The following is a 23621-nucleotide window of genomic DNA, read 5'->3' on the forward strand; positions in this document are numbered from 1 at the left end:
GGTTTGGTGGCCATTTTTACGCAACAGTGTACGTTTATGCAACTTATCTTCAAATGAAAATTCTTCCCATTCCATTCCATGCATCCACCAAGCCCAAAAAAATATTTTTCCATATGATTACACTACTAAATATAAGGATATAACATACCTATAAAAAATATCCATTTGACATACAGCATGTCTGGGTATTTTTACCTATGTACGTGAGCATGAATGAGCTGTTTGTATGCAGGTACATATGTATTTACATATGTGTGCATGCATTTATGAACTGCAGCTAATGTACAACCAATAGGCACCACAATGCACAGTGAAGGTCATAGGTTAACACGCTCTCTGTACTGTACCTGTATTGGACGACCATCATGTTCTGCTCCCCACAATGCCGAGCACAGCGGATGTATCTCATCCAGCTCGACTTGCTCGGCTCGTTGCCGTCGATAAAGTGCTGTAACGTTCCTTCCTGGTCGTAGATCTGAAAGGCAAAAAGGTTAGGTCAGCTCACTACTGCAGGCTGTGATAATGTTTTGGTTTATTTACATTTTTAATTTTACAGCCATCAATTTGTGGGAATGATCCTCCCATTCAGTATACTGTATATGTTGAAGTCTTCCACAATCAAAGCTCAATCTGTAACAAGGACTAAGCCTGACTGAAATCCAGTGGATCTCCATGGATCAGACAGCGCAGGGCCCAGGAGACCGACGGCTAAAGATAAAGGATAACCAGATAAAGGATGGCATTTTTGTGGGTTGGCTTTTCCACCCCCCACCCCCCCCCCCCCACCACTCCAGTGACAGGGACACAACGGCACGATGTGGCAGTATTCCGGAGAAGGCTATTTCAGTTCTGTTTTGTAATCGCCATTCCAACCAGCACGCTGCTGGGATCTGCAATGCCGAGAATCCCTGGAATCTCCCACACTCGGATAAGGTCTTGAGACTGCATAATTTTTTTAAATTTATTTATTTATTTATTTTTATTTGGGTCTTTTTTTGCAGGGGAAGTTCCAAGAGGATGATGAGAACATCTGCTTTGCTTGCCATGTTATGCTGAGCCCATGGGAGGCTAGGTTTCTCTCCCCGTGCCAACACAAGATTTAAAGATGCAGTGTAATGGGGTATCAATGCAGCGAAACATCAAAAAAAAAAGCAAGAAGGCCTGTTTAGAGTGGCTATTATATTTTTTCACTGCATTTTCATCCTGGCACTAATCAGGCTCTTTATCACTTTTCACTTTGGTAACTTCTCTAAATTATATACTTTTATCTCCCTGCAGATGCTATTTGTGAGCATAATGAACTAAAACTCTGCATTAAAAGCCTGAAGTCAGCTGAGAGTACTTCATCCAATCATTCAAAATATATTTGCTTTCATGATGAAATTATCATCTGCCATTAGGTTAATTACCATGATGAAGACATGCGCAGGTCAGAATAGTGTTTATATTATTACATCTGTTCGGGAGTGTTTTATACAGTCTGCACAAATCTCTGTTCTGCAAAAGTTCGCTTCACACCATTAGCACCAAGAACTATGAACTTTTGAACCTTCCCTTTACTGTATCAATTGAAGTATTTAGCTTTTAGAAATATAATTTAATTGAATTATTAGCATTTATGAATTTTCTCCAGTGTATGTAGAATAATGCAGTGACAGACACATCATAACAATTTATAGACACGGTACACTCAGCTCAGCACAGCTCATGGGGTACTTCAATCTTAGGGGCCCTGGAAAAGTGGAAAGCCCAGAGAAGTGCCCTCATCACGGCCACCCTCCGCTATTCAAACATTAGCATCGCGTGTGTAGCGGTTTAGCTTCGCGGCACACGATAGCTTACCTTCTGATCTGGAGCCCGAGAGCCGAATGTGACAAAACACTCGCGAAACTGGCCCAACAAATCGGTCGACAGGTCCTTTCACAGATGATAGGAAATGCGAAATGTCAAAACGGCTATTTTTTTCAAATAAATTCGCGAAACAATTCTACCTCCTTCTACGGCCATTCATCACGCGGTCCGGAGGTTACAGACCCCGGGCTCGTCTCCGCGATCGCGCCGAGCGCTGGCTTTCAGGACCCCGCTGACCCCATTGAGTCCCTGACATCTAGTTTGTCCGCGGCGATCCCTCTTTCTCATCCTCCTGAATCTTTTTTTTGTGAACCTCCACCCCTCTCTGACAACATGATAGAATGCTTGAGGCATTGCCTACGCTGGAGCGGTCTGTTACACAAGATCAGGACCGGGCCCTCTGGCCGGTTTTTAACAGAACTGTTCGCGGGAAGGAGGCATCGCCTCGCTGGACGGACGCAGTCTTGTGTTACGCGGTACACAGTTCAGAAAGAAAAAAAAAAACTCTTCAAAATTTTAACATCAAAAAACCTGAAGTACAGATACAAAACTGTGTTTCATATGGGGATGATGATATGGCAACCATGATAGTGGTGCGGATGATAAAAACATGGAGTTATTAATTATGGCTGTTGTTTATTCGCTCCTGTCCTGTGACATGCAGATTTAATGTTTGTTTTAGATTAGTAAATGATATCTAAAATCACACGCTGCATGTCAGCCAACAGCGGTTAATTATTTATTTTATTTGGTCAACGTTATTTATATGCATAACAAATCCAGTCGTAACTCTAAATTACAGTCAGTCTTCGCGAATTGCTGCGCGTCATAAAAGAACAGAGCTTGGAAAACCCAGGGCTTCCAGTGACACGTAGGCCCGTCTGACAGCTAGTTCACTGAAAAAAAATCCCACGCCACTTTTTTTTTTTACACTACACATTCTGACATATACAAATGCGTACTGTGTTGATATTGTGCGACTGTTTCGGAAAGCGGTTTTTTTACTTTAGGTGCTCGACTTGACGTCTCTCAGCTGGCCGGTCCGACGCCGCAGCTGCTGACACCGTAACACTTGAAAGTCGAGGGGAGTGATATTAAACTGAGACACCGGCACGTGGAAAGCAGCGAATGTCAGAGGACCGAGAAACACCGCAGGGAGGTCGCGGCCTGCCCAGAGACAGAGATAACACGACCCCTCCAAGAGATTATGAAATATGTATTTTTTTGCAATTGTTCAAGTATTTATAATCTGGAATTCCACATGAAATGGTAGACTCGTGAGAGATGTTCTAGCATTCCAGCAAGAAAAGTATTTTGATTAAAATGTTACTGCGATCAAGATTTGCAGAAAATATATCATTAAGTGTGTCAGCTTGTAATGGACTAGGCAGAAGGGAATATGTTCTGGTGATTTTATTATTATTCCTTACTCCTTGTTTGTTCAAGGTTTCCCAACAACAGCAAAAGCTTGCAGTACAATTTCAGTTTACATTATATAGAAAGACCTTTGCAGAGAATGACAGCCACATCCTCTCACGAAGGACTGGAAGTAGGACTGTTTACAGCTGGTGTGTCTGGAGAGAAGAGGGCTGAACTATGAACACAGGGAGCTTTGGGAAGCAGGTCCTCATCGTTTACTTCACTAACTGTCTGCATACACACTTTGACAGTTACACGTGTACACCGACACATACACCTCCAAACACAAATATATAGAAATGGAACACATTCACCAATCCACATGTACATGTACAAATGGATGTGCACACGGACACACACAAACACACACGCACGCATGCATGCACACGTACACACAAACACCCTTGCATGCTTATGCACAAGTTATACACAAAAACGTACACGAACACACATGCACACATCACACATGCACACCCACACACACACACACACACACACACCCACACACACACACGCACACGCACACACCCACCCACACACCCACACACCCACACACACACACACACAAACACACACACACGCACACGCACACACGCACACACACACACACACACACACACACACACTAGACCATGAGAGGGACAGAGCGCAAATCAGCTTTTCATTAGCGAAGGCCGCTCAGCGATCGGAGGGAGACGCTGGGCCCTTCACCTCCCCCCCCGTCCCTGGGAAAAAAAATGTCTCCACTTGAAAAACTCCTGACAGTCCATCCATTTCCCTGCCCTCCGCAGCAGCTCTGCGTTTGACTCACCAGAGCCACCCCTCTTTGATGTTGGAGCCTTTCCAGGGTGTCCTGCCGAGGACAGGCTCCTCTCCTTCAACTGAAAGGGAGATATTCTTCTCTTCCCGCTGTTACATGTAACGCTTTCCATCCCCCCCCTCCACCTCCCCCCCCCCCCCCACATTCAGCTGGACACCAAAGCTCAGAGCGTACGAGATTTACCGCAAACGCTCGGCTGTAATTTTCGCCGTTTGTTTGGAATTATTCAAAACCTGTTTACGGGAGGAATCGAGAGAGGCTCCTCACGAGCGTGATATATACGCTCATCTGGATTTCAACACACCATCGAGAGCGATATGTGAGGTCACGTCGCCGCCGGCTGTTGAGATTACAGCCAGTATAAACACCGCCAGTAGTCAACAGAAATCAATAACACGCTTCAGAATGAGTTTCTCGCTGGGTCACAACGCACAACATCAACGCAGACATTTTACTAAACGTTCTTCAGTGCACAGGGAAGAATATACTGTAATATTTATATACAGAGAGTAGAAAAATGACACTTTCCTTAAACAAATTGAACACATTCACAAATCTGACCAGGAAAGACTAAAAATATGAATGCGAGGATAAACAAAAAAGATGCTTACGCAAACTCATCATTGCCATGGATCATTGCTAAGATCAACACGGGTACGATCCAAACGAAAGCAAGTGTTATAGTACTTGTCAGTTCCGAACAAGTTTCATTTGAAAGCAAGACACTCTCATTTGGGTCTTGTGTCAAAAACAGAGACTCGCGAAGGTGTGTTTAGACTTTGGGGTTCTCTTGCAGAAAATTACACAAGACAAGTTCTCGGTTCCTGGCACTATAATTCATGTTCCCTAGCAACCGCATTTTCTGTGTTGAATGACTGCACAGAGCAAACTTTCGTGTCGTTCTGCTGTTTTTGCTATTCAATCTGCTGTCCAAAACTGTTCGTGAGGAGATACAGAAATGCTTGTGAGTTTTGCACACAAGCCGCCCAAGCTATCACAACAGATGATGCATCACCTCACTGAAGTATCTCAATCTGACAACTGTGTTCAAAGACTATTCAGCGCTAATAAGTTTCAGACTTTTGAATATTCTAAATGCGTCCCCTCTATCCTTTCATCGTTGTACGATGTCGCCACATCAACATGAAGTAAAATATACCGCTAAACTTCAATAAATCACAAACAGGTTAAACGAATGACAGCGGATCACATGACACACAAAGGTGTTGAATAAAGTGTTGTTATATATTAATATAGGACTGTAAATATAGGTTACATCTGCTCATGCCTTATAGACATTACAGATATGATAGTGTTCAGATTATAAAATGATTTATTTGCCTTTCAAACCATTTCTAGTTTGAAAATGAGTAGCAGAACATTTAACAAGAGACATATTTTCCTTGCATTTTTCCATGTATATCAATTTTCACGCGAGCAAGCCTACGCCATCTTTCATTGTCTCTTCATTTTCTTTATGTTTGACAGTACACGCTGAAGTGGGTCAGCTCTTGCAGACAAAATCGTCTTATAGTCATCCAACTCGTGTCACCCCTTTACTTTTTAAAAAACGTCAACATCGGCCGACGCTCTTTAGCGAGCGTGCCTGCGGTTCACGTCTGATTCTTTGTACAGGTTAAGTTTCAGAGCGAGGTGTGTGTGTGTGTGTGTGTGTGTGTGTGTGTGTGTGTGTGAAAACCATTCAGCGCAGAAATGGCCAACGGGGCCTCAGGCCTGAGATAGCTCGCTGGACCTCGAAAAAAACCGTTAAGCATTGCATCAGCTCACAGGAATCCCCCGGACCGTCCCCTGGCTCCCTTGGCCCCCGCGGACACGGTTATATATGGGAAGGCAGTCCAGAAAACACACTTTGATTGATAACCGTCATTGTAGTCTAATCTACTGAGTGGGGCAGGTTCGTTACGGCTCTAAGCAAGAATTACTGTAAACACTCCATAAAGCCGATTTATGTTATCTGGGCTCGGCTCGCCAGTCTGCCCCCCCTCCCCAGATGAGGGTCAGACCTGAACGAGCAGCACCCCCCCTTTTTTGACGCTGACCAGCCGACCTGCTAATGCGAGCTGGCCAAGGGAGCCCACAGACCCCATGGAGGCTTGTTAAAATGTTAGCGATCACAGGAGGGCTGTGCATGTGTTAGAACGCTCTACCTGCACAATGATTCCTCAAAAAATCACTCAGCCAAATTTTAGAATGAAAAAAAAAAAAAATTTCTGTCTCTGATTCTGTATACATTTTTCATGTATACAGAATTATGTATACGTGCATATGTTTGTATATTCAACCTGCGCTGATTCCTCAAAAAATCACACCAATTTCAGAATGAAAAAAACTTTTCATGTGTACACAAAATCATGTGCTAGTCGCACAATCCACCTTTCAAAGGCCTTCGAAGTCCACATATTAATTTCTGAGAACATCTGCCCTTGAGATGCCTATAACCGGCTAAACCACCCCCCCTGCGGTGACATCTCACTGTACTGAGGAGGGCTGTATATTACAGAGCTGAACCCTGTCAATAGGGCCGCGGAGATCTGTCTATAGCCCGCTCGACCGATCGATTCCGTAAATGATTACGATAATCAAGGAGATTGCCCAATTTATAAATCTCCGAATACAGCATTTTTAATGATCCTGCAGGGCATCCTGCTGATGGCCCTAAAAGCTGAAAGTGAGTTGTTGCTGCTCCCCGGGGCGCTACGGTAGCGTGCGAGTGGTCACTCAGAAGCCGTGCGCTTTCGGGGGGGACGAGGAAGACCCGCCGGCCAACAGCCCGCGCACGAAGAGCGACCCACAAGGCCGGGTTTTAATCAGACGCCTGGACGGCTTCCAACGCCTCATCAATAACGCCCCTCGCAAAGCAACAGCGCTCAGAAAGTGCGCTGGAGATGCATCTTAATGGCAACAATTTATTTTATTTTTTTTGTAATTGCACCTAATTTACAGCCTAGCACGCTGCCAAGTTTGAACCGCGTATCCCATAAGTCATTTTTTTTATCAAAATATCTTTCGGTGTTTACATGTTGTATTTTATTTATTTATTTTTTTTTTACATGAGAAACGTTCGTTAATCGGAAAACCACGTCTGTTCCTTTTGAACTCTGTCGTTTAATTCATAATGATTTGGTAGCTGATATCACGTAAAAGATTAAGTGAGGATTAATATTAAAAACACTGCAGCGCAGTAGGCTCCAGAGAGTCTCCAGTCTGTCTCCATCCTATAGCAGAGGCCTCAGTAACTCAGAACAGAGGCTATACGAAACTCATCATGAGATACACATACAAGTTCAAGCTGTAGGCCAGGTGTGGGAGCAGGCCATCATCATTGTTTTTGGAGTCATTTTAGTCATCATCATTATCAACATGTGACTCTATGCTGGATCACCGTTCATCCATGACCAATATGTAGTGCTCACTTGGTGACATTTCCAGGTGAGTTTTACTCAATTTCCTGTCATAATGGGAATGGTTTGACGGACAGGTATACTAAGCCAGGTCTGGAACATGACTGTGGCTAACATAACTTTAGTGGAACAGGCCATATGTGACCATAAGGAAGTACGCATCACCGCCCTCCATCTTGTCCAAGAGGCCTTCAGTTTCAGAAACTTCAGCGGCATTAAAACTTCCACAGTCTGCTATTCAGGATTCCTGTGTGCGCTCACGCCGAAAAAATTCACAAAATGTCCAGCCTAAACAAATATTTTAATTGTGAATAATGGCAAAGTAAAACATAATTTCACTCGTGGGATTAGCGTAACATGGAGTTATTTCAATATTGTTTAATATTTCTGTCATGCACGTGCTTTCACCTGTTCAATGTTCATTATTCTTTTGGTCAACCACACATGATGGTTTTTTGGAACATTTCTGAATTAACAAGAAACCAGACTCCATGTGCTGCAAATAACATGCTATGCATGATGACTGCAAAGAAATGAAATATTTTGCATACACTTGAATGCTATATGAAGGAATATAAAGAAAGCATTGTATTCTACACAATTTTGAGATTTATAAAATAATCAAAAACAGTTTATGACACTGAAACTTCTGAGTAGGTAAAGTACATGGAATGGAAAAATGTCACATACAAAGTTTTCATCTAATGATTGATACACAGATAAATTTCAATACATACATACAGAGAGGGAAAGTGTGTAGAAAGAAAGAAGAAGAAGAAAGTGAGAAACTGAAAAAAGAGAAGAAAAGGAGGGAAAGAGGAGAGAACAGTAGTCGCTTGAGAATGATGGAATGAGACAGAGAATGGGAAAAGACCTAAAGGAGGGAGACTGAAAGAACTGAGAGAGGAGGAAGAGAAATAGTTAAAAAGAGAGGAGAGGAAAAGCAAAAGAAGCAGGGGAATGAAACAATAGAAGAGAAGAGAAGAGACAAAGACAGCGAGAGAACAGTAGAGACAGAGAAAGTGAGAGGGGGGAGGGAGAGAGGGAGAGAGTGAGAGTGAAACAGAGAGAGAGAGAGAGAAAAAAAAGTGGGAGAAGATATAAAACATATTTGTCCCATTCCCAGCCCTCATGTTTACTTTTTTAGGCCTGACCGCTAACAGGGAGGATGGCGGCTGTCTAAGGCCTCCCTCTGCACAGCTCCAGCACTGCTGTACTTACTGCTCAATCTCCCAGGGCTGACATTTACGGCACGCTGATTGGGCCCTGTCACTGCAAGCCGGGGGGGGGGGGGGGGTGGGTGGGGGGGGGGGGGGGGCTGTAACTCGTCCCTGAACGGCCGTGTGTCGATGCTCCGGAGTGGAGGGCCTGGTAAAAGAGGACAGTCTGACAATCGCTTGACCCCCTGCCCTTATTACGGAAAGTAAATCAGCCCCCCCCCCTTACCCCGCCCCCTCCCCAAGCCATTAGAGAGGAGCCGAGCACCCCACTCAGGACGGGCCCGACACCGAGGGGGGTGGGGGGTTGGGGGGGGTGTTACCCCCGAGTCACGCATGTGGAACACTTGGGATAATGGAATCCTGTTACTTATCTGAGGAAACACTTAGCCGTCATGTCCAAACAGCGCGGGCACAAGCAGGGGCAGTGTAAATCTGCTATGAGCGATGCGGTCTGCGTACGCATTAATCACGCAAAAAAACATTCGCAATAAAAAGGTCCTCACTTTTCCATAAAAAAGCTGCAAACTAATACACCGTAAATACACCGATGTGTCCCGCGAAGACATTGACTGACATGGACTTATTAACTGTAATGAACAGGAAATTGAATGTGTAATTCAAGGCTGATTCGCAGTGGTCGACATTATTATCACCTCAGTTTCGAGATAGACACTATTAAACTCAGAAGCCAGAACCCAAACTCCAGATCTCCCAGTGAAAATACCGCCCTCCCACCCCCCAACCCACCCACATTTAAATAAATAGGCCTTTTCTCACTAAAGTCATCTGTCACAGTTACAGTACATATAGCCTTGTCCAGAATGGCAAGTTGAGTTTAAACAGAACACAACCTGAAATTCATCCTGGACCAATTATGTGATGAGATCAGGACAGGTTGAGAGTATTTCCACTGACAGAGATGTATCGTTAAACAGGGCGGTCCCTTGGCAATATCTGCGGTATTGTGAAATAATTATTGGAGCCACTAATTTGCCGTACTCCAGTTCATAAGAAGTGATTTTATTCTAATATAAGTATCAATATTGCCAGTGTGCGGCATTATCAATATTTCCAAAAATTACATTCCACGTCAACAATTTATTGCTTAAATCAATGCAGATAGCTGTTTTCATCAATGACACTTAGTCCACTTTCAGTTTCTGTTCTTTTTAACAATCGGCAAACATAAACTACTTACTTATCTAATTTGTGAGATGTAACTTTTGTGCATATCACTTGAGTTCTTGTCATAACATACTGTTATGCATCAGTGTGCAATACTGATGTATGATTGCGTTGTTTGCATGTATCTTACGTAGTTTATTTCTGTATTAACCACTTTGTTTTATCACATTTAATTTCCCCATTATTATATTTGAGTACTTCCAGTATTTATTTTAGGCAAATATTACTTCTTCTTTTTTTTCTATTATGAAAGTAGTAAAAAAAAAAAAGAAGAAGTAATATTTGCCTAAAATAAATAGTGGAAGTACTCAAAAATAATTTTCGGTTGCTTTCAAACTCACAATGCTCTGTCAGTACTTAAAAAAACAAAAAAAACCCCACTTTCTTCATACTGTTATCCAAGAGCGTTAAAAAAAACAACGCCCAGGGGTGAGACTGAATCTGGGTCTTAGCCTTGAAATTCAGTTGCTGAATATGTTGTAAGGGTCAGGACCTTGGGCTTAAATCATCCAACAAAACTTCAGTCTAACAGTGCAGTATAAACAGAGGAGGAGAGTGATCCATTCCCAGCCATAAGCCTCTGGTGTTCACACACATTCTTTTAAAGGGAAAGCGCACCGCAAAAAAAAGAGAACAAAACATACTAATGCGGACTGGTCTCCACTGAGTGATGATGTCAGAGTGTCTGGTCATCTTTCAGGAGCCAATAAGCTGCTAGCGTTTTTTCGAGAGCGTAATGTGTTTTTTTAAAAACGCCGCTGCCAAGCGCGACTCAAGACGAGGATGATGGATCGTCTGAGAAACGTTAATTTTTCGCGTTTAATCGAAACCCTGGTATGAACAAGCCGAGCCCCCTGCCCAGTGTGGGGGCGACCGGGCAGAAGCGACCCTCTGGGGGGGGGGGGTCTGATAATGCCGCCAGCACTCACGTCTGTCCCTGTCTTTCGTCATCATGGGGTCGTACACCGCACATTCTGCTTATGACAAGGACATCACAGCGCTGTTTCAAAGCCAGTTTTATCCCCCATCAAAACACCACGTCTATTTTAAATCTATATTAGGGATGATCCCGAAAATAAGACAACAGGAAAGGCCTGGTGCTAATTTCAGCAAGACGTCCAATCAAAACATTCTGTTTGAGTACAATAATAATCTAATAATATTCTTAAAGGGATAGTTTGAGGGTTTTACTGGGTTAAAAAAATAAACTGTGTGTGCGTGCGTGTGTGTGTGTGTGTGCATGTGCATGTGCGGGTGTGTGTGTGTGTGTGTGTGCGTGTGCGTGTGTGTGCGTGTGTGCGCGTGTGTGTGTGTTTGTGTGTGTGCATGCATGTGTGTGCGTATGAGTGTGTGTGCGTGCGTGCGTGCGAGTGTGTGTGTGTGAGTGTGCGTGAGTGCGTGTGACTAAAGTCATAGCAGATATTTACAGAGGTTTACAGGGGATGACCTGCTGGGTTTACAATGGATGGTATCAGTCTATTCAGGGGTTTGTGGTCTAAAGCAAAGAAAATACACGTCAAGTGACGCCAAAGCACGTTTACAGTAATGTTAGGCCTCCACTGGCTGCACTTGTGTATTTTACCCAAAAAACACTGCAGTCTCTCTTTTGGTTGGAACTATTTCCTCAGCCGTCTGTGCTGAAGGAAAGAAGTACTGGCACCATATACAAACTGACATTTATGTTTATAATTGCGAATAAACACTATAAATTAACGTGTTCATATGTATAGCCTCTGGAAACTTCTGTACGAGCTGCGTTTGGTGTTGATTTAAGTGTATTTTTTTGGGTTAGGCCACTAGTCCCCAGACGCCCCAATACCCATCATTATAAAGCAGACTGGTCATCAGTTAAGTATCTAAAATATCCTTCATTGCACATGCAAGCTGTCTGGGTCAGTCAAAAACAGGCACTAAAACTTAAATAATGTCCAAAAAAAAAACCCAGAAAGTGAACTATCCCTTTAAGCCTCTCATTGCTGCAGTGTTGTCTGACAGTTCAGGAGAGTGAAGACAAGAATGTGCCCTCCCCCAACCCCCCACAGTGAAATGTGTGTGTGTTAATTCAACTTTGACAGAGTTTTTTTGAGGAATTAGAACTTTGGCCATAGTTGACTAATATGAACACTATATAAGAGTTGATTTAACATTGAGCATTTCAGTGTGCACCAGCTGATCAGTGTAGCCATTGTACAGGAATACATTTCACGTATGCTAGGTGCAACCAGTGCGCAGTAACTCTATTGGCCAGAGGGGTCACTCTTGCGAAACGAGACAGGAACGATCCTGCTGACCAAAACACTCCCTCCTCCTGCCCCATCCTTCTGCATGTCACAACACAGAAACCCAGTGTATTCTCAGGAAGTAAGAGGGAAATTGTAGACACAAAAATGCTTATGACAACAGCGGTGTCGTTCATTTTACTGCTTTGAGCCACGGGTCAACTGGTTTTAAGAACACGAGAGATGTTTCCAGAAATATGTGTAAACGACTGAGAAAAACTGGAATATAAAGACTTGAAGACGATTACATTTACAATCTAACAATCTAACCAACCAAGCAAACAATCTAACTACACCAATCTAACAATCTAACTACACCAAGCAAATTACAGCCTATGTATTCCATTAATTTAATCTGAGTGTGAGACTGAGGACTGTTTTAAGTGTAGATGGAGTGCCACTGTTTTGGGCTACCTGTCAGCAAATTCTTTTCCTGTCGTCACTTTATGAACTGTGGCGATTTAAATTAAGCAGAAAATGTTGTAATTATGCTGTAAGCACAGTAAGTATGCCTGAATTAGTATATCTGGAAAAAAAATACAAAATCAATTATGGAATAAATGTCTGTTGCCTTTAAATGCACACAATGTTTGTTTTCTCTGTAAATGTAGAATAAAAACGCTCCAATTTGTTTCAATCAGAACCACTTCCAGCCTTCAAATTTTTTTACTACTGTAAAAATAAATTTGAAACAACTAATTATAATTATTTTCAAAGTGTATGTTTGGATACGTGGCCTTATGCGTTTAAAAATAAAACGGTTCCATCTTAAAAGTGCTTTCTCACACAATAGAGACCACGATCAGAAGGGAAATGGCCCATAAAATAACTGAAATGACAAATTATGTAGCTTTCTGAGTCAGTGAACCTACGTTAAACATGTCACCTCCACACTGGCGCGCACAAAATAAAAATAATTATCCTGGCCTCCGGCCTAAACACTTTATTATTTCCCAAGAACTCCCACTGCCACTGGCCAAGGGAGTGATGTCATGGAACTCTATCACTACGGCAATGAGATGCTGCACAGCTCGGGCTGTTGACCATAGACACAGACTGTTAATAAAGTGTGAATTTCCCACTGGTTTTTTTCTGTCATTTCATATGTAAAATCCTCGGTTGTATTTTTGCACATGGCCTTGCTTTTAGTGTTCACATTCAGTAATCATTTCTGTCAGTGATGACAGCTGCCATCAGATATTAGGTTGGTGGGTGTGGGTGGGAGAATTCTTGAGCTCATATTTTTTTTAGATGCAATCATTAGCATCAAATATTTAAAATCTTTAACAGAAATGTAATTCTCTTAAAATGTGACAATTATAATGTAAATTATTACCATAAAATAAAGAACACTGGATGGTTTACAGTAGTTCAAACAGTCTTGGAACTAGTAAAAACACTTGGATGTTCTGTAATATTCAATGCATAAGTACATATATTGCCATACTAATTTCACACTAACAGGTCCAATGGCTATCACATTACACCCTACTACAAAAGTTATGGGTTCTGTTTATGCTCAAGTTTTGATGATAGCTTCTTAATAGTAAATTATTGAAACTAATATTTGAATGTGAGGCACTTCATTTGAGCTAGTATGCCCAATGATAATACATTTTTTACCACATTTGCGCACCTTAAACTGACTGGCTTTTTCACAAAAAAGTTTCCTTTTGATAAATTGAACTGAGTGCTGATATGAAAAAGGTCTGGGAAATGTTCTTTCTCGTTTTTTCCCTTCTTTTGAAAAAGAAGTACAACATCGTGAAAAAAGCAGAAGGAGACATTCTATAGTATGATTAAAAATATGACAAATAACTCCTACAATATAGCACCTTTCATTGGGCAAGATTGGAGACTTTTGCTACTCCTCTGTATTTTACAAATGAATTTTCAAAAAATCTGAATATTACGGAAATTGTTTTAACTGGTGAAAACAGGAACTTTCCATTGTGCAGCAAATATAACATTACATTTTTTTTTTTAATGTACAAATTGCCATTTATTTTATGACTCTCATAGGGCAGGGAAATTGCCAACAGGCCAACTCCAACTTTTGAATACTAGAACAGTCTCAGTGCACAGGAAAGAGACATATGTCCCTATGTCCTTATCTCACTAATGGTCTCTGACCTCTGAACTACTTCTGTAGATCACAACCAACATGCACATTATCTCACTACACATCAGATCTACAAGCAGCCATACCACTCTCTACTGAAACTCCTGTGATAAGCTTTGGTGGTGGTTGGAAGCTCTAGCACAATCCCTAGCACGTTGTGATTGTGAAAGGTCCAAAATAAATGCCATCCTTTTCATTATTCTAATGAAATATAATGTAAGAAAGCCAGTAGAAGAGCAATTCCCTTCATTTAAACCTGTAGCAGCCCTGGATTAGCTTATGAGCAACTTTTTTCTTAACATGATCAAATCACTTCATAATTTCAAGAGATTACAGATTTAAAGTTCCAAAAAAAGAGTGAATCACCTAAATAAACCTCCCTAGGCTTCACCTGCTGAATTCCCAGTGAAACACCACCTTCGCCATGTCCTCAAAATGTCTGTGGATGAAATGACAGTCACCCCCTGCCGCACCACAAGGACCCCCAGGCTGCACTGATGCTGCATGCTCTGATCCACCCCACCGAATCACTCCCTATCTGATCACTCTCCATTAATATCAGAAGAGTAAAGCCGTAGAGTCCCTCCTCTCCGCTCCGCCCGGGCCTGTCGTCCAGGCCACAGCCCTCTTTCATCTGGGCTGCCGCAAACTCCGCCCGATTGGCTGCTCTGTCGACGCTCTCCAGACCGTCCAGCTCGTTCAGGACTCGACCGGCTGACTGGTTTTCACCCGGCTGCTCTGAGTTCCCCCCCCGGCCCCCCCCCTCCCCCGTCCCACACCAGCTGCTAGCCGCAGTCCGCTTTCTTGCCTTCGCGGCACAATTAGCGGACGAGCGGCGCTCCGCGGCCAGCGGCTGTTCCCCCGGCCCGGCCCCTTTTTAAAATCCGCCACTCTCTCCGCGCGCCGAGCCCGGGGACAACCACACGATACCGTCAGGGATGTAACGGCGATGCCATGCCATGCCACGGCCGTTACTGGCTCTTAAAGTGCAGAGCACAACCGTATCTCAAGATATCTGCGCTTCAAGTAAAATTCGGTTCTGCTCCAGAAATAGTCCAGTTTGTTATTGCAGCTCCACTGTTGCACCAGAGAGCAAACACAGGATGGCTTATTTAAAAAAGACAGCCATTAAAGTTGATGAATGTGAAAGTTATGGGACAATGAAACCCTCCTTTAGGCATAGGCAAGTCATAACATCAGACCTTATACTAATGTCTACAGTTTTAAACCAATGTAATAGTATGCCCCAGTAATGTTGACCTTTGAGCAGAAGAAGCAACATTTAAAACACTTCTACTATTCCATTCTACAGTTTACAAAGATTCATGGTATAAAGCCCAGAGCCAGGACAGAAGAATTATCACACGACAACCTGCTTAGACACTAAGCTCTAGCATGTGGATGCATCCCATGGTCTGGTACGGAGTCGGTACCTGTACATGTTTCTCTTTTTCAAGGATGCCCCCGGGGGAAAAAAAAGCCAGAGAGAACAGATGCAAGTGGGGAGTCAGAGAGAGAGAGACTACAGGGTAAAGCAGAGATCAGCAACTCACGGTCCTTGAGGGTCGAGAACTGCTTGGTTTTCCACCCTCCCTTTGCCTGGGAATCAGGTGTGAAGACAGTCTGGCCAATCAGTAGCACTAATTACCCGGGAGAAAAGAAAACCAGGGCTGGATTTGGATTTGAGGGCCAGAGTTGATGATCTCGGGGGTAAAGCCTCTGGAGCATTTGGTTGGGCAAATACGGGTTAAAATTGGTTTTAAAAAAACACTCCAAAACTTGACTTAATCCGTGCATGCTGAGAAGAGTGAGAGGTGAGAGATCCTTCTGGAAAAGAGAGACCTGCACGAATACTCAGGCTCTACATGAGGGATGTGTAAAACCAAAAAAAAAAACAAATAAAAAAAGGAATCCAATATCCAAAAAAGGAATCCAATATGTCAGACTCCATTCAGGAAGACATCTATATTTTAAAATAACAGCTGTTAGGGTACGCTTCTCAGAATTACTAAGTTACCCAGTCAGTCAACATTACCCGACAGCTCCAGAATATCAGATATAACTGTAAAAAAACAACAAGGTCAACCACATTTCATACTTTCCTAATTTCAAATTCACGCAGGCACAAAAGGTGAGGTGCTGGAAAAACAAAGCTAAAAGTCAATGACGCGCAGTCCACTGGGTTTTCTGTGGTGCACAATGTGGATGTGCGTGGAGCCAAGTTTGAACATCTGCCACTGCAACTGAAGTCATCAGATTACATATGTGTGTCTATAAGCTCTCTTCATTAGATTTTCCCCTTCACCTGGATTTCTTACAACAGTTTGAATCTGCAGTTTAACTACTACTACCATGATTAAATCCCTGATATGTTGAATAATTATTCCAGAACATGCTTGTCAAACAGGTAGAGGTCAGTGCACTACAAGCAGTCAAGTTAAGAATCAGATTGCAACGGCTTTGTGGTTCCAGAGTGGCGGCCGGATGAAATATTTGATTTAATCGACATTCAGGTTGTCATACTTGGTTAAGACTTTCCTTTTTTTTTCCAGCAGACAGCCAACAAAACACATGCAGTCGGTAATCACATCTAAGGTAAGTGCTGGCACCCTTAGCAAAATAAAAAACGAAGAGAAAAGAGAATGTGTACGTGCTATATTACAATAATTAATCGTTCAGAAATACTTTTCAGCTTCAGCTTCGGACCTGTCCTCTCGAGTGGCAGGAAAAATTACCCAAACAATCGTAAGAAGGGGATGAAAGGGAAGCACTGTGGTCAAACCCATTCGCATTGCGTGTTTGGTTGCGACACTGAAAACTCCAGAATTTATTTGAGCGAGTTTTTTGAGGCAATCAAAAACAAGAACCGTTGAAACAACAAGGGAATTAATTTGCTCCTTTTTTGTGTAGATAAGACCGTGATGTTGTCACGACTGATGTTTGAGCTAATAACAGCTTCCTTTTAAAAGCTCAATTTCGAAAGCGTACGCTCGCAATTTCCAAAAAAGCACATTTGGTGAACTGGAAATGGGCAGTTTGGTTTCCTGTGGCTAATGGGGATAACCAGAAACAATGGGCTAGCTACTGCGTGCCAACGAGGAACAAAAACAGCGCTTATAATCTCAGCGATTAGAGAACCCTGCAGCAGTATGCTCACATGGCTGAGAGGTGATTCATTACCTTCCTGCGTCGAAACGTTTCGGCAACCGCTAGAATTCAAGCATTCGTTCACTTTAAAAAAAACAAATATAAAGAAAAACCTGTTATCTTCATTAAAATTTGCTTTCAAAATTATTTCAAAAGACATTTGTGGAAACGGATATTGTTCCTTTAATATTGAAAAGACATACATAATCAAAGTAATATTTTTAAAATACTGGATATTTAGTACAATTAATGTAATAAATCCAATTTGAAAAATAAAGCTGTAGAAGCCAAATAATAAGGTCACAAATCACCAATTGATTTGCTGAACTTATAAAATAAGGACTTTTAACATGCTTTAAGATGCAATCAATCAAATTATGATCAGCCAACACCTTAGGGAAGTATCTATTAAGCTTACAGTTTATTACATATGATGTTTAACTGTAAATGCTCACTGTGTGCATAATTACAATGAGGTTCAACTAATGCCAAGCTCTTTGAATCACACACTAATGCAATACAGGCAAATAATTTTCAGTATTAAAATCAACTGCCACAGCTTATATCCCTCCAGTGGGGATCAAATGATTATATTACTGTAAAACTTACAATACAAAATGATGTTGCACAGAAAATTTTGCTGTGGATAGTTGTCATTTGCATTTATGCAAAATTCCTTTGACAATTGTGTTTTCACATATTCTGGAAAAATGTGTGTGTAGTACTTCTCAGTTAAATTATAACAACTTAAGAGTGTGACTGAAAAAACAGAAACATTCTTTTCCACAATGTTCCTCACAATAGTTTCATACCAAAAAATGCTAGTTGTTGGAGATAATAGCTGAGATTTATGAGGTCCAGGTCATATAATTTAACCTTGTTGTCAGGCTCACACAACTTGTTTTCAATGTTTTGGCCCTAAAGTTACATATATTGCTAATATCAGTGCTGCTTATGAATGCAGTGCCACAGTACCAACACAACATTTGGCAATGCGAGGCAACGTCAAACATCGTATCTGACGTGCCTTACTGGCATTGACGTTTATTTGGTCCTCATGTTGAGAGACAACAGCAACAGACTCCAAATGCAAATTCCACACCTAGAATCAACTCTAGACCTTTTGTTAGACCTTCTTGTGCATGAACTAATGATGTAAAGACACCCAAGTGGCCAAGAAACAGCTGACCAGCCAACTGTCCAATTACTTTTGCTAGTCAAAAATGGGGGAACTATGAATAAAAAAAGGTTGGTATGGACATAAATACTCTCAAATTCTACCCTCATATTCATTGATTTGTTCAGTTCCAGTGCCGTACAAAACAAAACCTGTGTCACTGTCCCAATACTTTTGCATTTACTGTTACTGTGTGTGTGTGTGTGTGTGTGTGTGTGTATGTATACATCCTATTTTTCAATACCACATCTGCAGAAGTCTTTGCAGAAAATAGGATTGCAAAACTGGAAAAAAAGGAACTGTATATATGACCATTTAATCCCACAGAAAAATCATTTACATGTATTTGAAACCATGTGAGACAAGTATTGCTGGGTTGGCATTATTAATACCTTTATTATAATACCTTTCTTCAGCCAAGTCCTAACCATTTATGTAAATTATTTATATGAACAATATCCCAAGTGACTACCAGGATATTGGTTATTTCTGGAATGTGACACATTAATCTGCTTTCTATTTTGAGAGGTGTGATTTAATGTTTCTGAGGATGACAATGATGAGAATCACAATTCCTGCAGTATGCTGTAAAAGAATTCTCCAACAAAAAAATAACCATTTCCGCCTAATCTTAAAATGAGAATAATATTCTTTTCCACTGGCTCACATTCATCACAGAAGAATATTTTCGAAATGAAAAAAAAAACCCTTCAAGAAAAAAATCAGACAGCCAACACTAGAACAGCCAGCCAAACATCATGTCTACAGTAGGTCTGCCAAGTCATTGCTCTGGCCAGGCCTACATTATTATCATAATAAAACTATAGACTAAACTATCAAAAAATAAACTGATTCCAATCAAATGTATTTATTTGGGCAAATGATATCAAACATTGCTGCAATTGAAAACACTTTTAAAATGGCCCATGCCATTTTAAACATATTTAGAGAAAATAAGCATACCGTATAATAGCAATAGGCATATTATACATCAATAAATAGTTTGTAAAACACAACAATGCTAACTACAGTTACTTGTTTCTGAAGCACTGCAACAAGGTGTTCTCATGTTCCATTTTTCATGTACCTGACCAGACTGCAGGAAGATTAGTTTGGGTAGCCCAGTTTACACTCCAGCTTTGATAATATACCAATTTAGGACCTAACTGGTGCACAAATTTAGGACATGTGCAGACACAGGCCAGGGACATGCAACTGCCACAGTTTATTATTTTATGAACGCAGCAGAAATTTTAAATGAAAAAGTCTGAACAACACAAATGACAGCCTCAAGGTGGTGGGAAAATTATTATATGACCTTACAGTGGTTAATGAGACAGAATTCAATTAAACTAGATAACAGTACTGATCCTAGTGTTCATACATGCTGTCATGGTATCCAGGCTGTAATGCTCAAGATAACTTTTTTTGCATCTTGAATGTTTAAGACATTTTGATTGGTTTAAAAATGTGCTCAACCCCTGTTAAGTAGGATTGTGCAACAAGCCCTCTGTTGACATCCCCAGAATATAAACTGACAAACAGGGAGAAAGTAGTAGTACTGTAAGGGGAATAGATACCCTTTACACTGTAAGACTGGGGCATTCTGACAATTGGACTAAGTCAGGTTTTATATCATATAATACCATAATCATATTATGGCAAAAAAAATTCTGCTTAGGATCCCCCTCATTGTAACTGAAAAAATGCACTGCTAACTAGTGTCTAATCTAAACCTGCGTGGCCTTTTGTATTTAATGTAATATCCCCTTAGATTTTCAGCAATGAAAGCAGACTGCAATCAAATCATAAGACCACAGTCTTTTAATCAGAATACAGTAATGCTATAAGTAAGTTAAAGAAAACATTACTTTTTTTTTAGCTACACTGCGTACACTTTTAGTAGACTCGAACCCAAAAATACTAAGTTAAAACAGGCGCTACAACAGCTAACAGCTGTACGGTAGTATGAGTGCGCTGCAATTTCAGTCCACCCTTTAAATAAAAAAACAAAATAAAAAAACGAGCGTTCGGATCAAATGAAGACCCAGAGGACTCGGGGCGCTTTGGGACCAGGGCTGGCCGCTGCAGTCGCACAGCGGGACCGGGGTCAACGCCAGTCCGCCAGAAGTCAATCTGCGGCGGATCAGCCAGCATTCAAATGATGTCATGCGAAAAGAGTCCGTAGCTATAATAGCCTCGGCGTATGAAGTGCCACGGACTGGAAATTAATCAAAAACTCTGGCGCACCCACTGATTAAAAATAAACCCCTCTTTACCAAGGCTGACTTGTTACAACGCTGCGCAAAGCTGCTGGTTCGTATCGCCCCCCCCCCCGCCAAACGTCACCGGTCAATTAATTAGTTTTGTCAATTTTGATTAGTGGCTGGATCAAAGCTGTGATTCAGTCGAGCCGATTGGCTCTTTTGTTGCATTTCACAATTAACACGGTGATTTAATTCCAATGAAAAACACATTTCACGGGCACTTAAACACTTTGAGGATTAAAACTAGCCGCTCAGGGTTCCTCGCGTCGCGTCAATGGCTAGACTGTGTCTGGGATTATATATGTACTCTACAATAAAACATATACCACACACTGTCACCAAAAGTGGAACGGCTTGTGCCATGATAAACACGCCATGCTGAAATAAATTAGGTCCTTAAATCTTTTGGCTTCGTCTACCACCAAGGCCGCAATCATACATCAACCAAAATCAACCTTACCTCACCTTTTTTTCTTTTTTCAAACTGTGAAAGTTCAGCCATATTAATTCGTTGAGATTAAAATCTGTCTGGCACTCTCATTACGTTGTGCACGACATCCTTCTTCACATACAGAGCGCTTAAAGAAACACGAAAAGTGAAATACTGGTCATAAAATGCTTCTCACAAGAAATAACACGAGGACAACACCTCCCTTGGCATTTTGGAATGAATCAACTCCCTTCAAATTAGAAGCTTCCTGTCATGTGACAGGAAGGACACTTTCCATTTCCCAAAGTTTGTAACCAAATGAAAACACACCCCCATGTTGCCATTTTTTCCTAGACCAATAAATAACATGACTAAATTCAGGAGCACTGCGTTGCTTTGGGTGGGCAGTGGGAGGAATAAGAAAAGCCTCGTCTTTAACACACTGAGCTGTTCTGACAAGAACCGTGCGGCCTTCTCCCCCCCCCCCCTCCTTTTTTATCAATAATGATTTTCTTGGACAGTTTAACACTGACTGTGTTTCCTGGCGATAGAGAACCACGGGCAACGTGTGAAGGCTGGACTGCGGTCGGACTTTCCCCCCCTCCGCCCACCTTCACCCGCTTAATCTGCAGCGAGTGCTACAGTCTTCCCCGGCAGAGTCCGCGTTTAAAGACCACCCCCCCCCCACCCCCCCACCCCGCCTCACACGGAACATATATAAACGCTAATAGTGCTTTATTCGACCTTAGGGCCCACAGAACAACAGCCCCTCTGCGGAGGAAGGTCACGGCAGTCAAACACCACGCAGCGCTTTTGAAAGGACTGACACTGTCCATTTGTACTTCAAATGCCATTACTTCAGGTAATAATTCTGTGCGAAAGGTTGCGCTGATTTGTCAAAATAACAAGCCCCCTGCTTTTGCTGCTTCGACACACTGACCTGAAAATAAACAGACGCAACTGCTATGTGAAAACAACTCATTAATAGGGGCGATAATTATAGCATTACTTTGTATGTTCTACACTCTGGACTGCGGTTTTTTTTTTTGCTTAACCCTGAAATCAATCAAGTAAAAAATGATATACATGATCAGTATCAGCTGACCTACAGCCTTATTGGTGGTCAGCTGATCAAATTCTGAATGTTTGGCAGGAGGACGTCCACTTGAGTATTTTTACCCATAATCCTCACTCTCAACCCAAGAAGGACAATGGAAATGAGTAATGTTACCATCTAACCCCCTGAATACAGGTGTAGACAGTAGACTCTGTATCATGAATATGAGACCCAAAATCAATCAATAAAGCTGCACAGTAGAATCAGTGGCATGAACTGAGTCAGAACAGAATTACAGTTCAAAATTATCATTTCAAAATTGCAACTGCATCTCACCATTGGGTCATTTTTTTTTCTAGTGATCATTTAAATATTATCACTTGTCATTATGATGCTTGCGTATGTCTATAAAGCTCTGTAGAAAAGAAAATTAATTGTGAAAAATATGAAGGGCATAAAGTAATCAGTAAGATGGACAAAGACGGACTCAAAGGCACAGAGCTTCTCAGATTCGGTTCATCGCAGTACACTGAGCCCTTCTCAGGGAAAACGGCAACTCGGCTTTTAAAAATAAAAAATGAGTGTAATTCATTACGATCTTAAGACATTAAGTTAAGACATCCATAATCAAAAGTTCCTGGGACTAATATATGTTACAAGATTTACACTGGAATGATTCAGGGCAGGAAATGCATATTTGAACCCATGGCCTACTGGTCCAGAAACGACCCCCCCCCACTCCCCTCCCCACCCTCACCCACCCCCACCCCACTCCCACCCACCCCACCCCACCCCCCGCTAGGCATCAGCAGCCAGATGAGTTCCCACAATGCACCGGGGGAGCACAGCAGACTCACCTCCCACAGGTGGCGGGTGTTCCGGGCGGCCCCCGCGTGCACCTTGTCCAGCGGCAGCGGGACGCCCTGGAAGGGCCCGATCCAGGTGCCCTGGGGGACGCGCTGGGCGGCGCAGATTCCGTACCCCAGGCCCGGCACCGTGCTGGTGCACAGGCACACCTCCCGGGGCAGGTCCCGCAGCCAGTCCGGGACGTCCGGCGGGGGGACGGCGGCCGAGGCGCTGCTGGTGCCCACCAGCCGGCGCAGGGAGTGCAGGGGGCCGTGCATGGGACACTCCCCGTTTCGGTTATCCGCACACATGTCACACCCTGCGGGAGCACAGCGGGAGCGGTCAGCTGGTGAGGTGGGGTGGGGGGAAGGGACACACA

General features: G+C 42.3%; 1 protein-coding gene across 3 annotated transcripts in view; it reads right to left on the reverse strand.

The window, feature by feature from the left end:
• The window catches only part of prdm6 (PR domain containing 6), a 66288-nt gene that overhangs the window by 26513 nt on the left and 16154 nt on the right, over positions 1-23621 (reverse strand). For all 3 annotated transcript variants that reach the window (XM_064297228.1, XM_064297227.1, XM_064297229.1), the window contains 2 exons: positions 23254-23561; positions 348-475 (listed from right to left, as the gene is read on the reverse strand). In XM_064297228.1, the coding sequence (XP_064153298.1) occupies positions 348-475; positions 23254-23561 (436 nt within the window). The remainder of the gene's footprint in view (positions 1-347; positions 476-23253; positions 23562-23621) is intronic.

This window comes from Anguilla rostrata, chromosome 10 (assembly GCF_018555375.3).
Source record: "Anguilla rostrata isolate EN2019 chromosome 10, ASM1855537v3, whole genome shotgun sequence".
Classification (NCBI taxonomy): domain Eukaryota; kingdom Metazoa; phylum Chordata; class Actinopteri; order Anguilliformes; family Anguillidae; genus Anguilla; species Anguilla rostrata.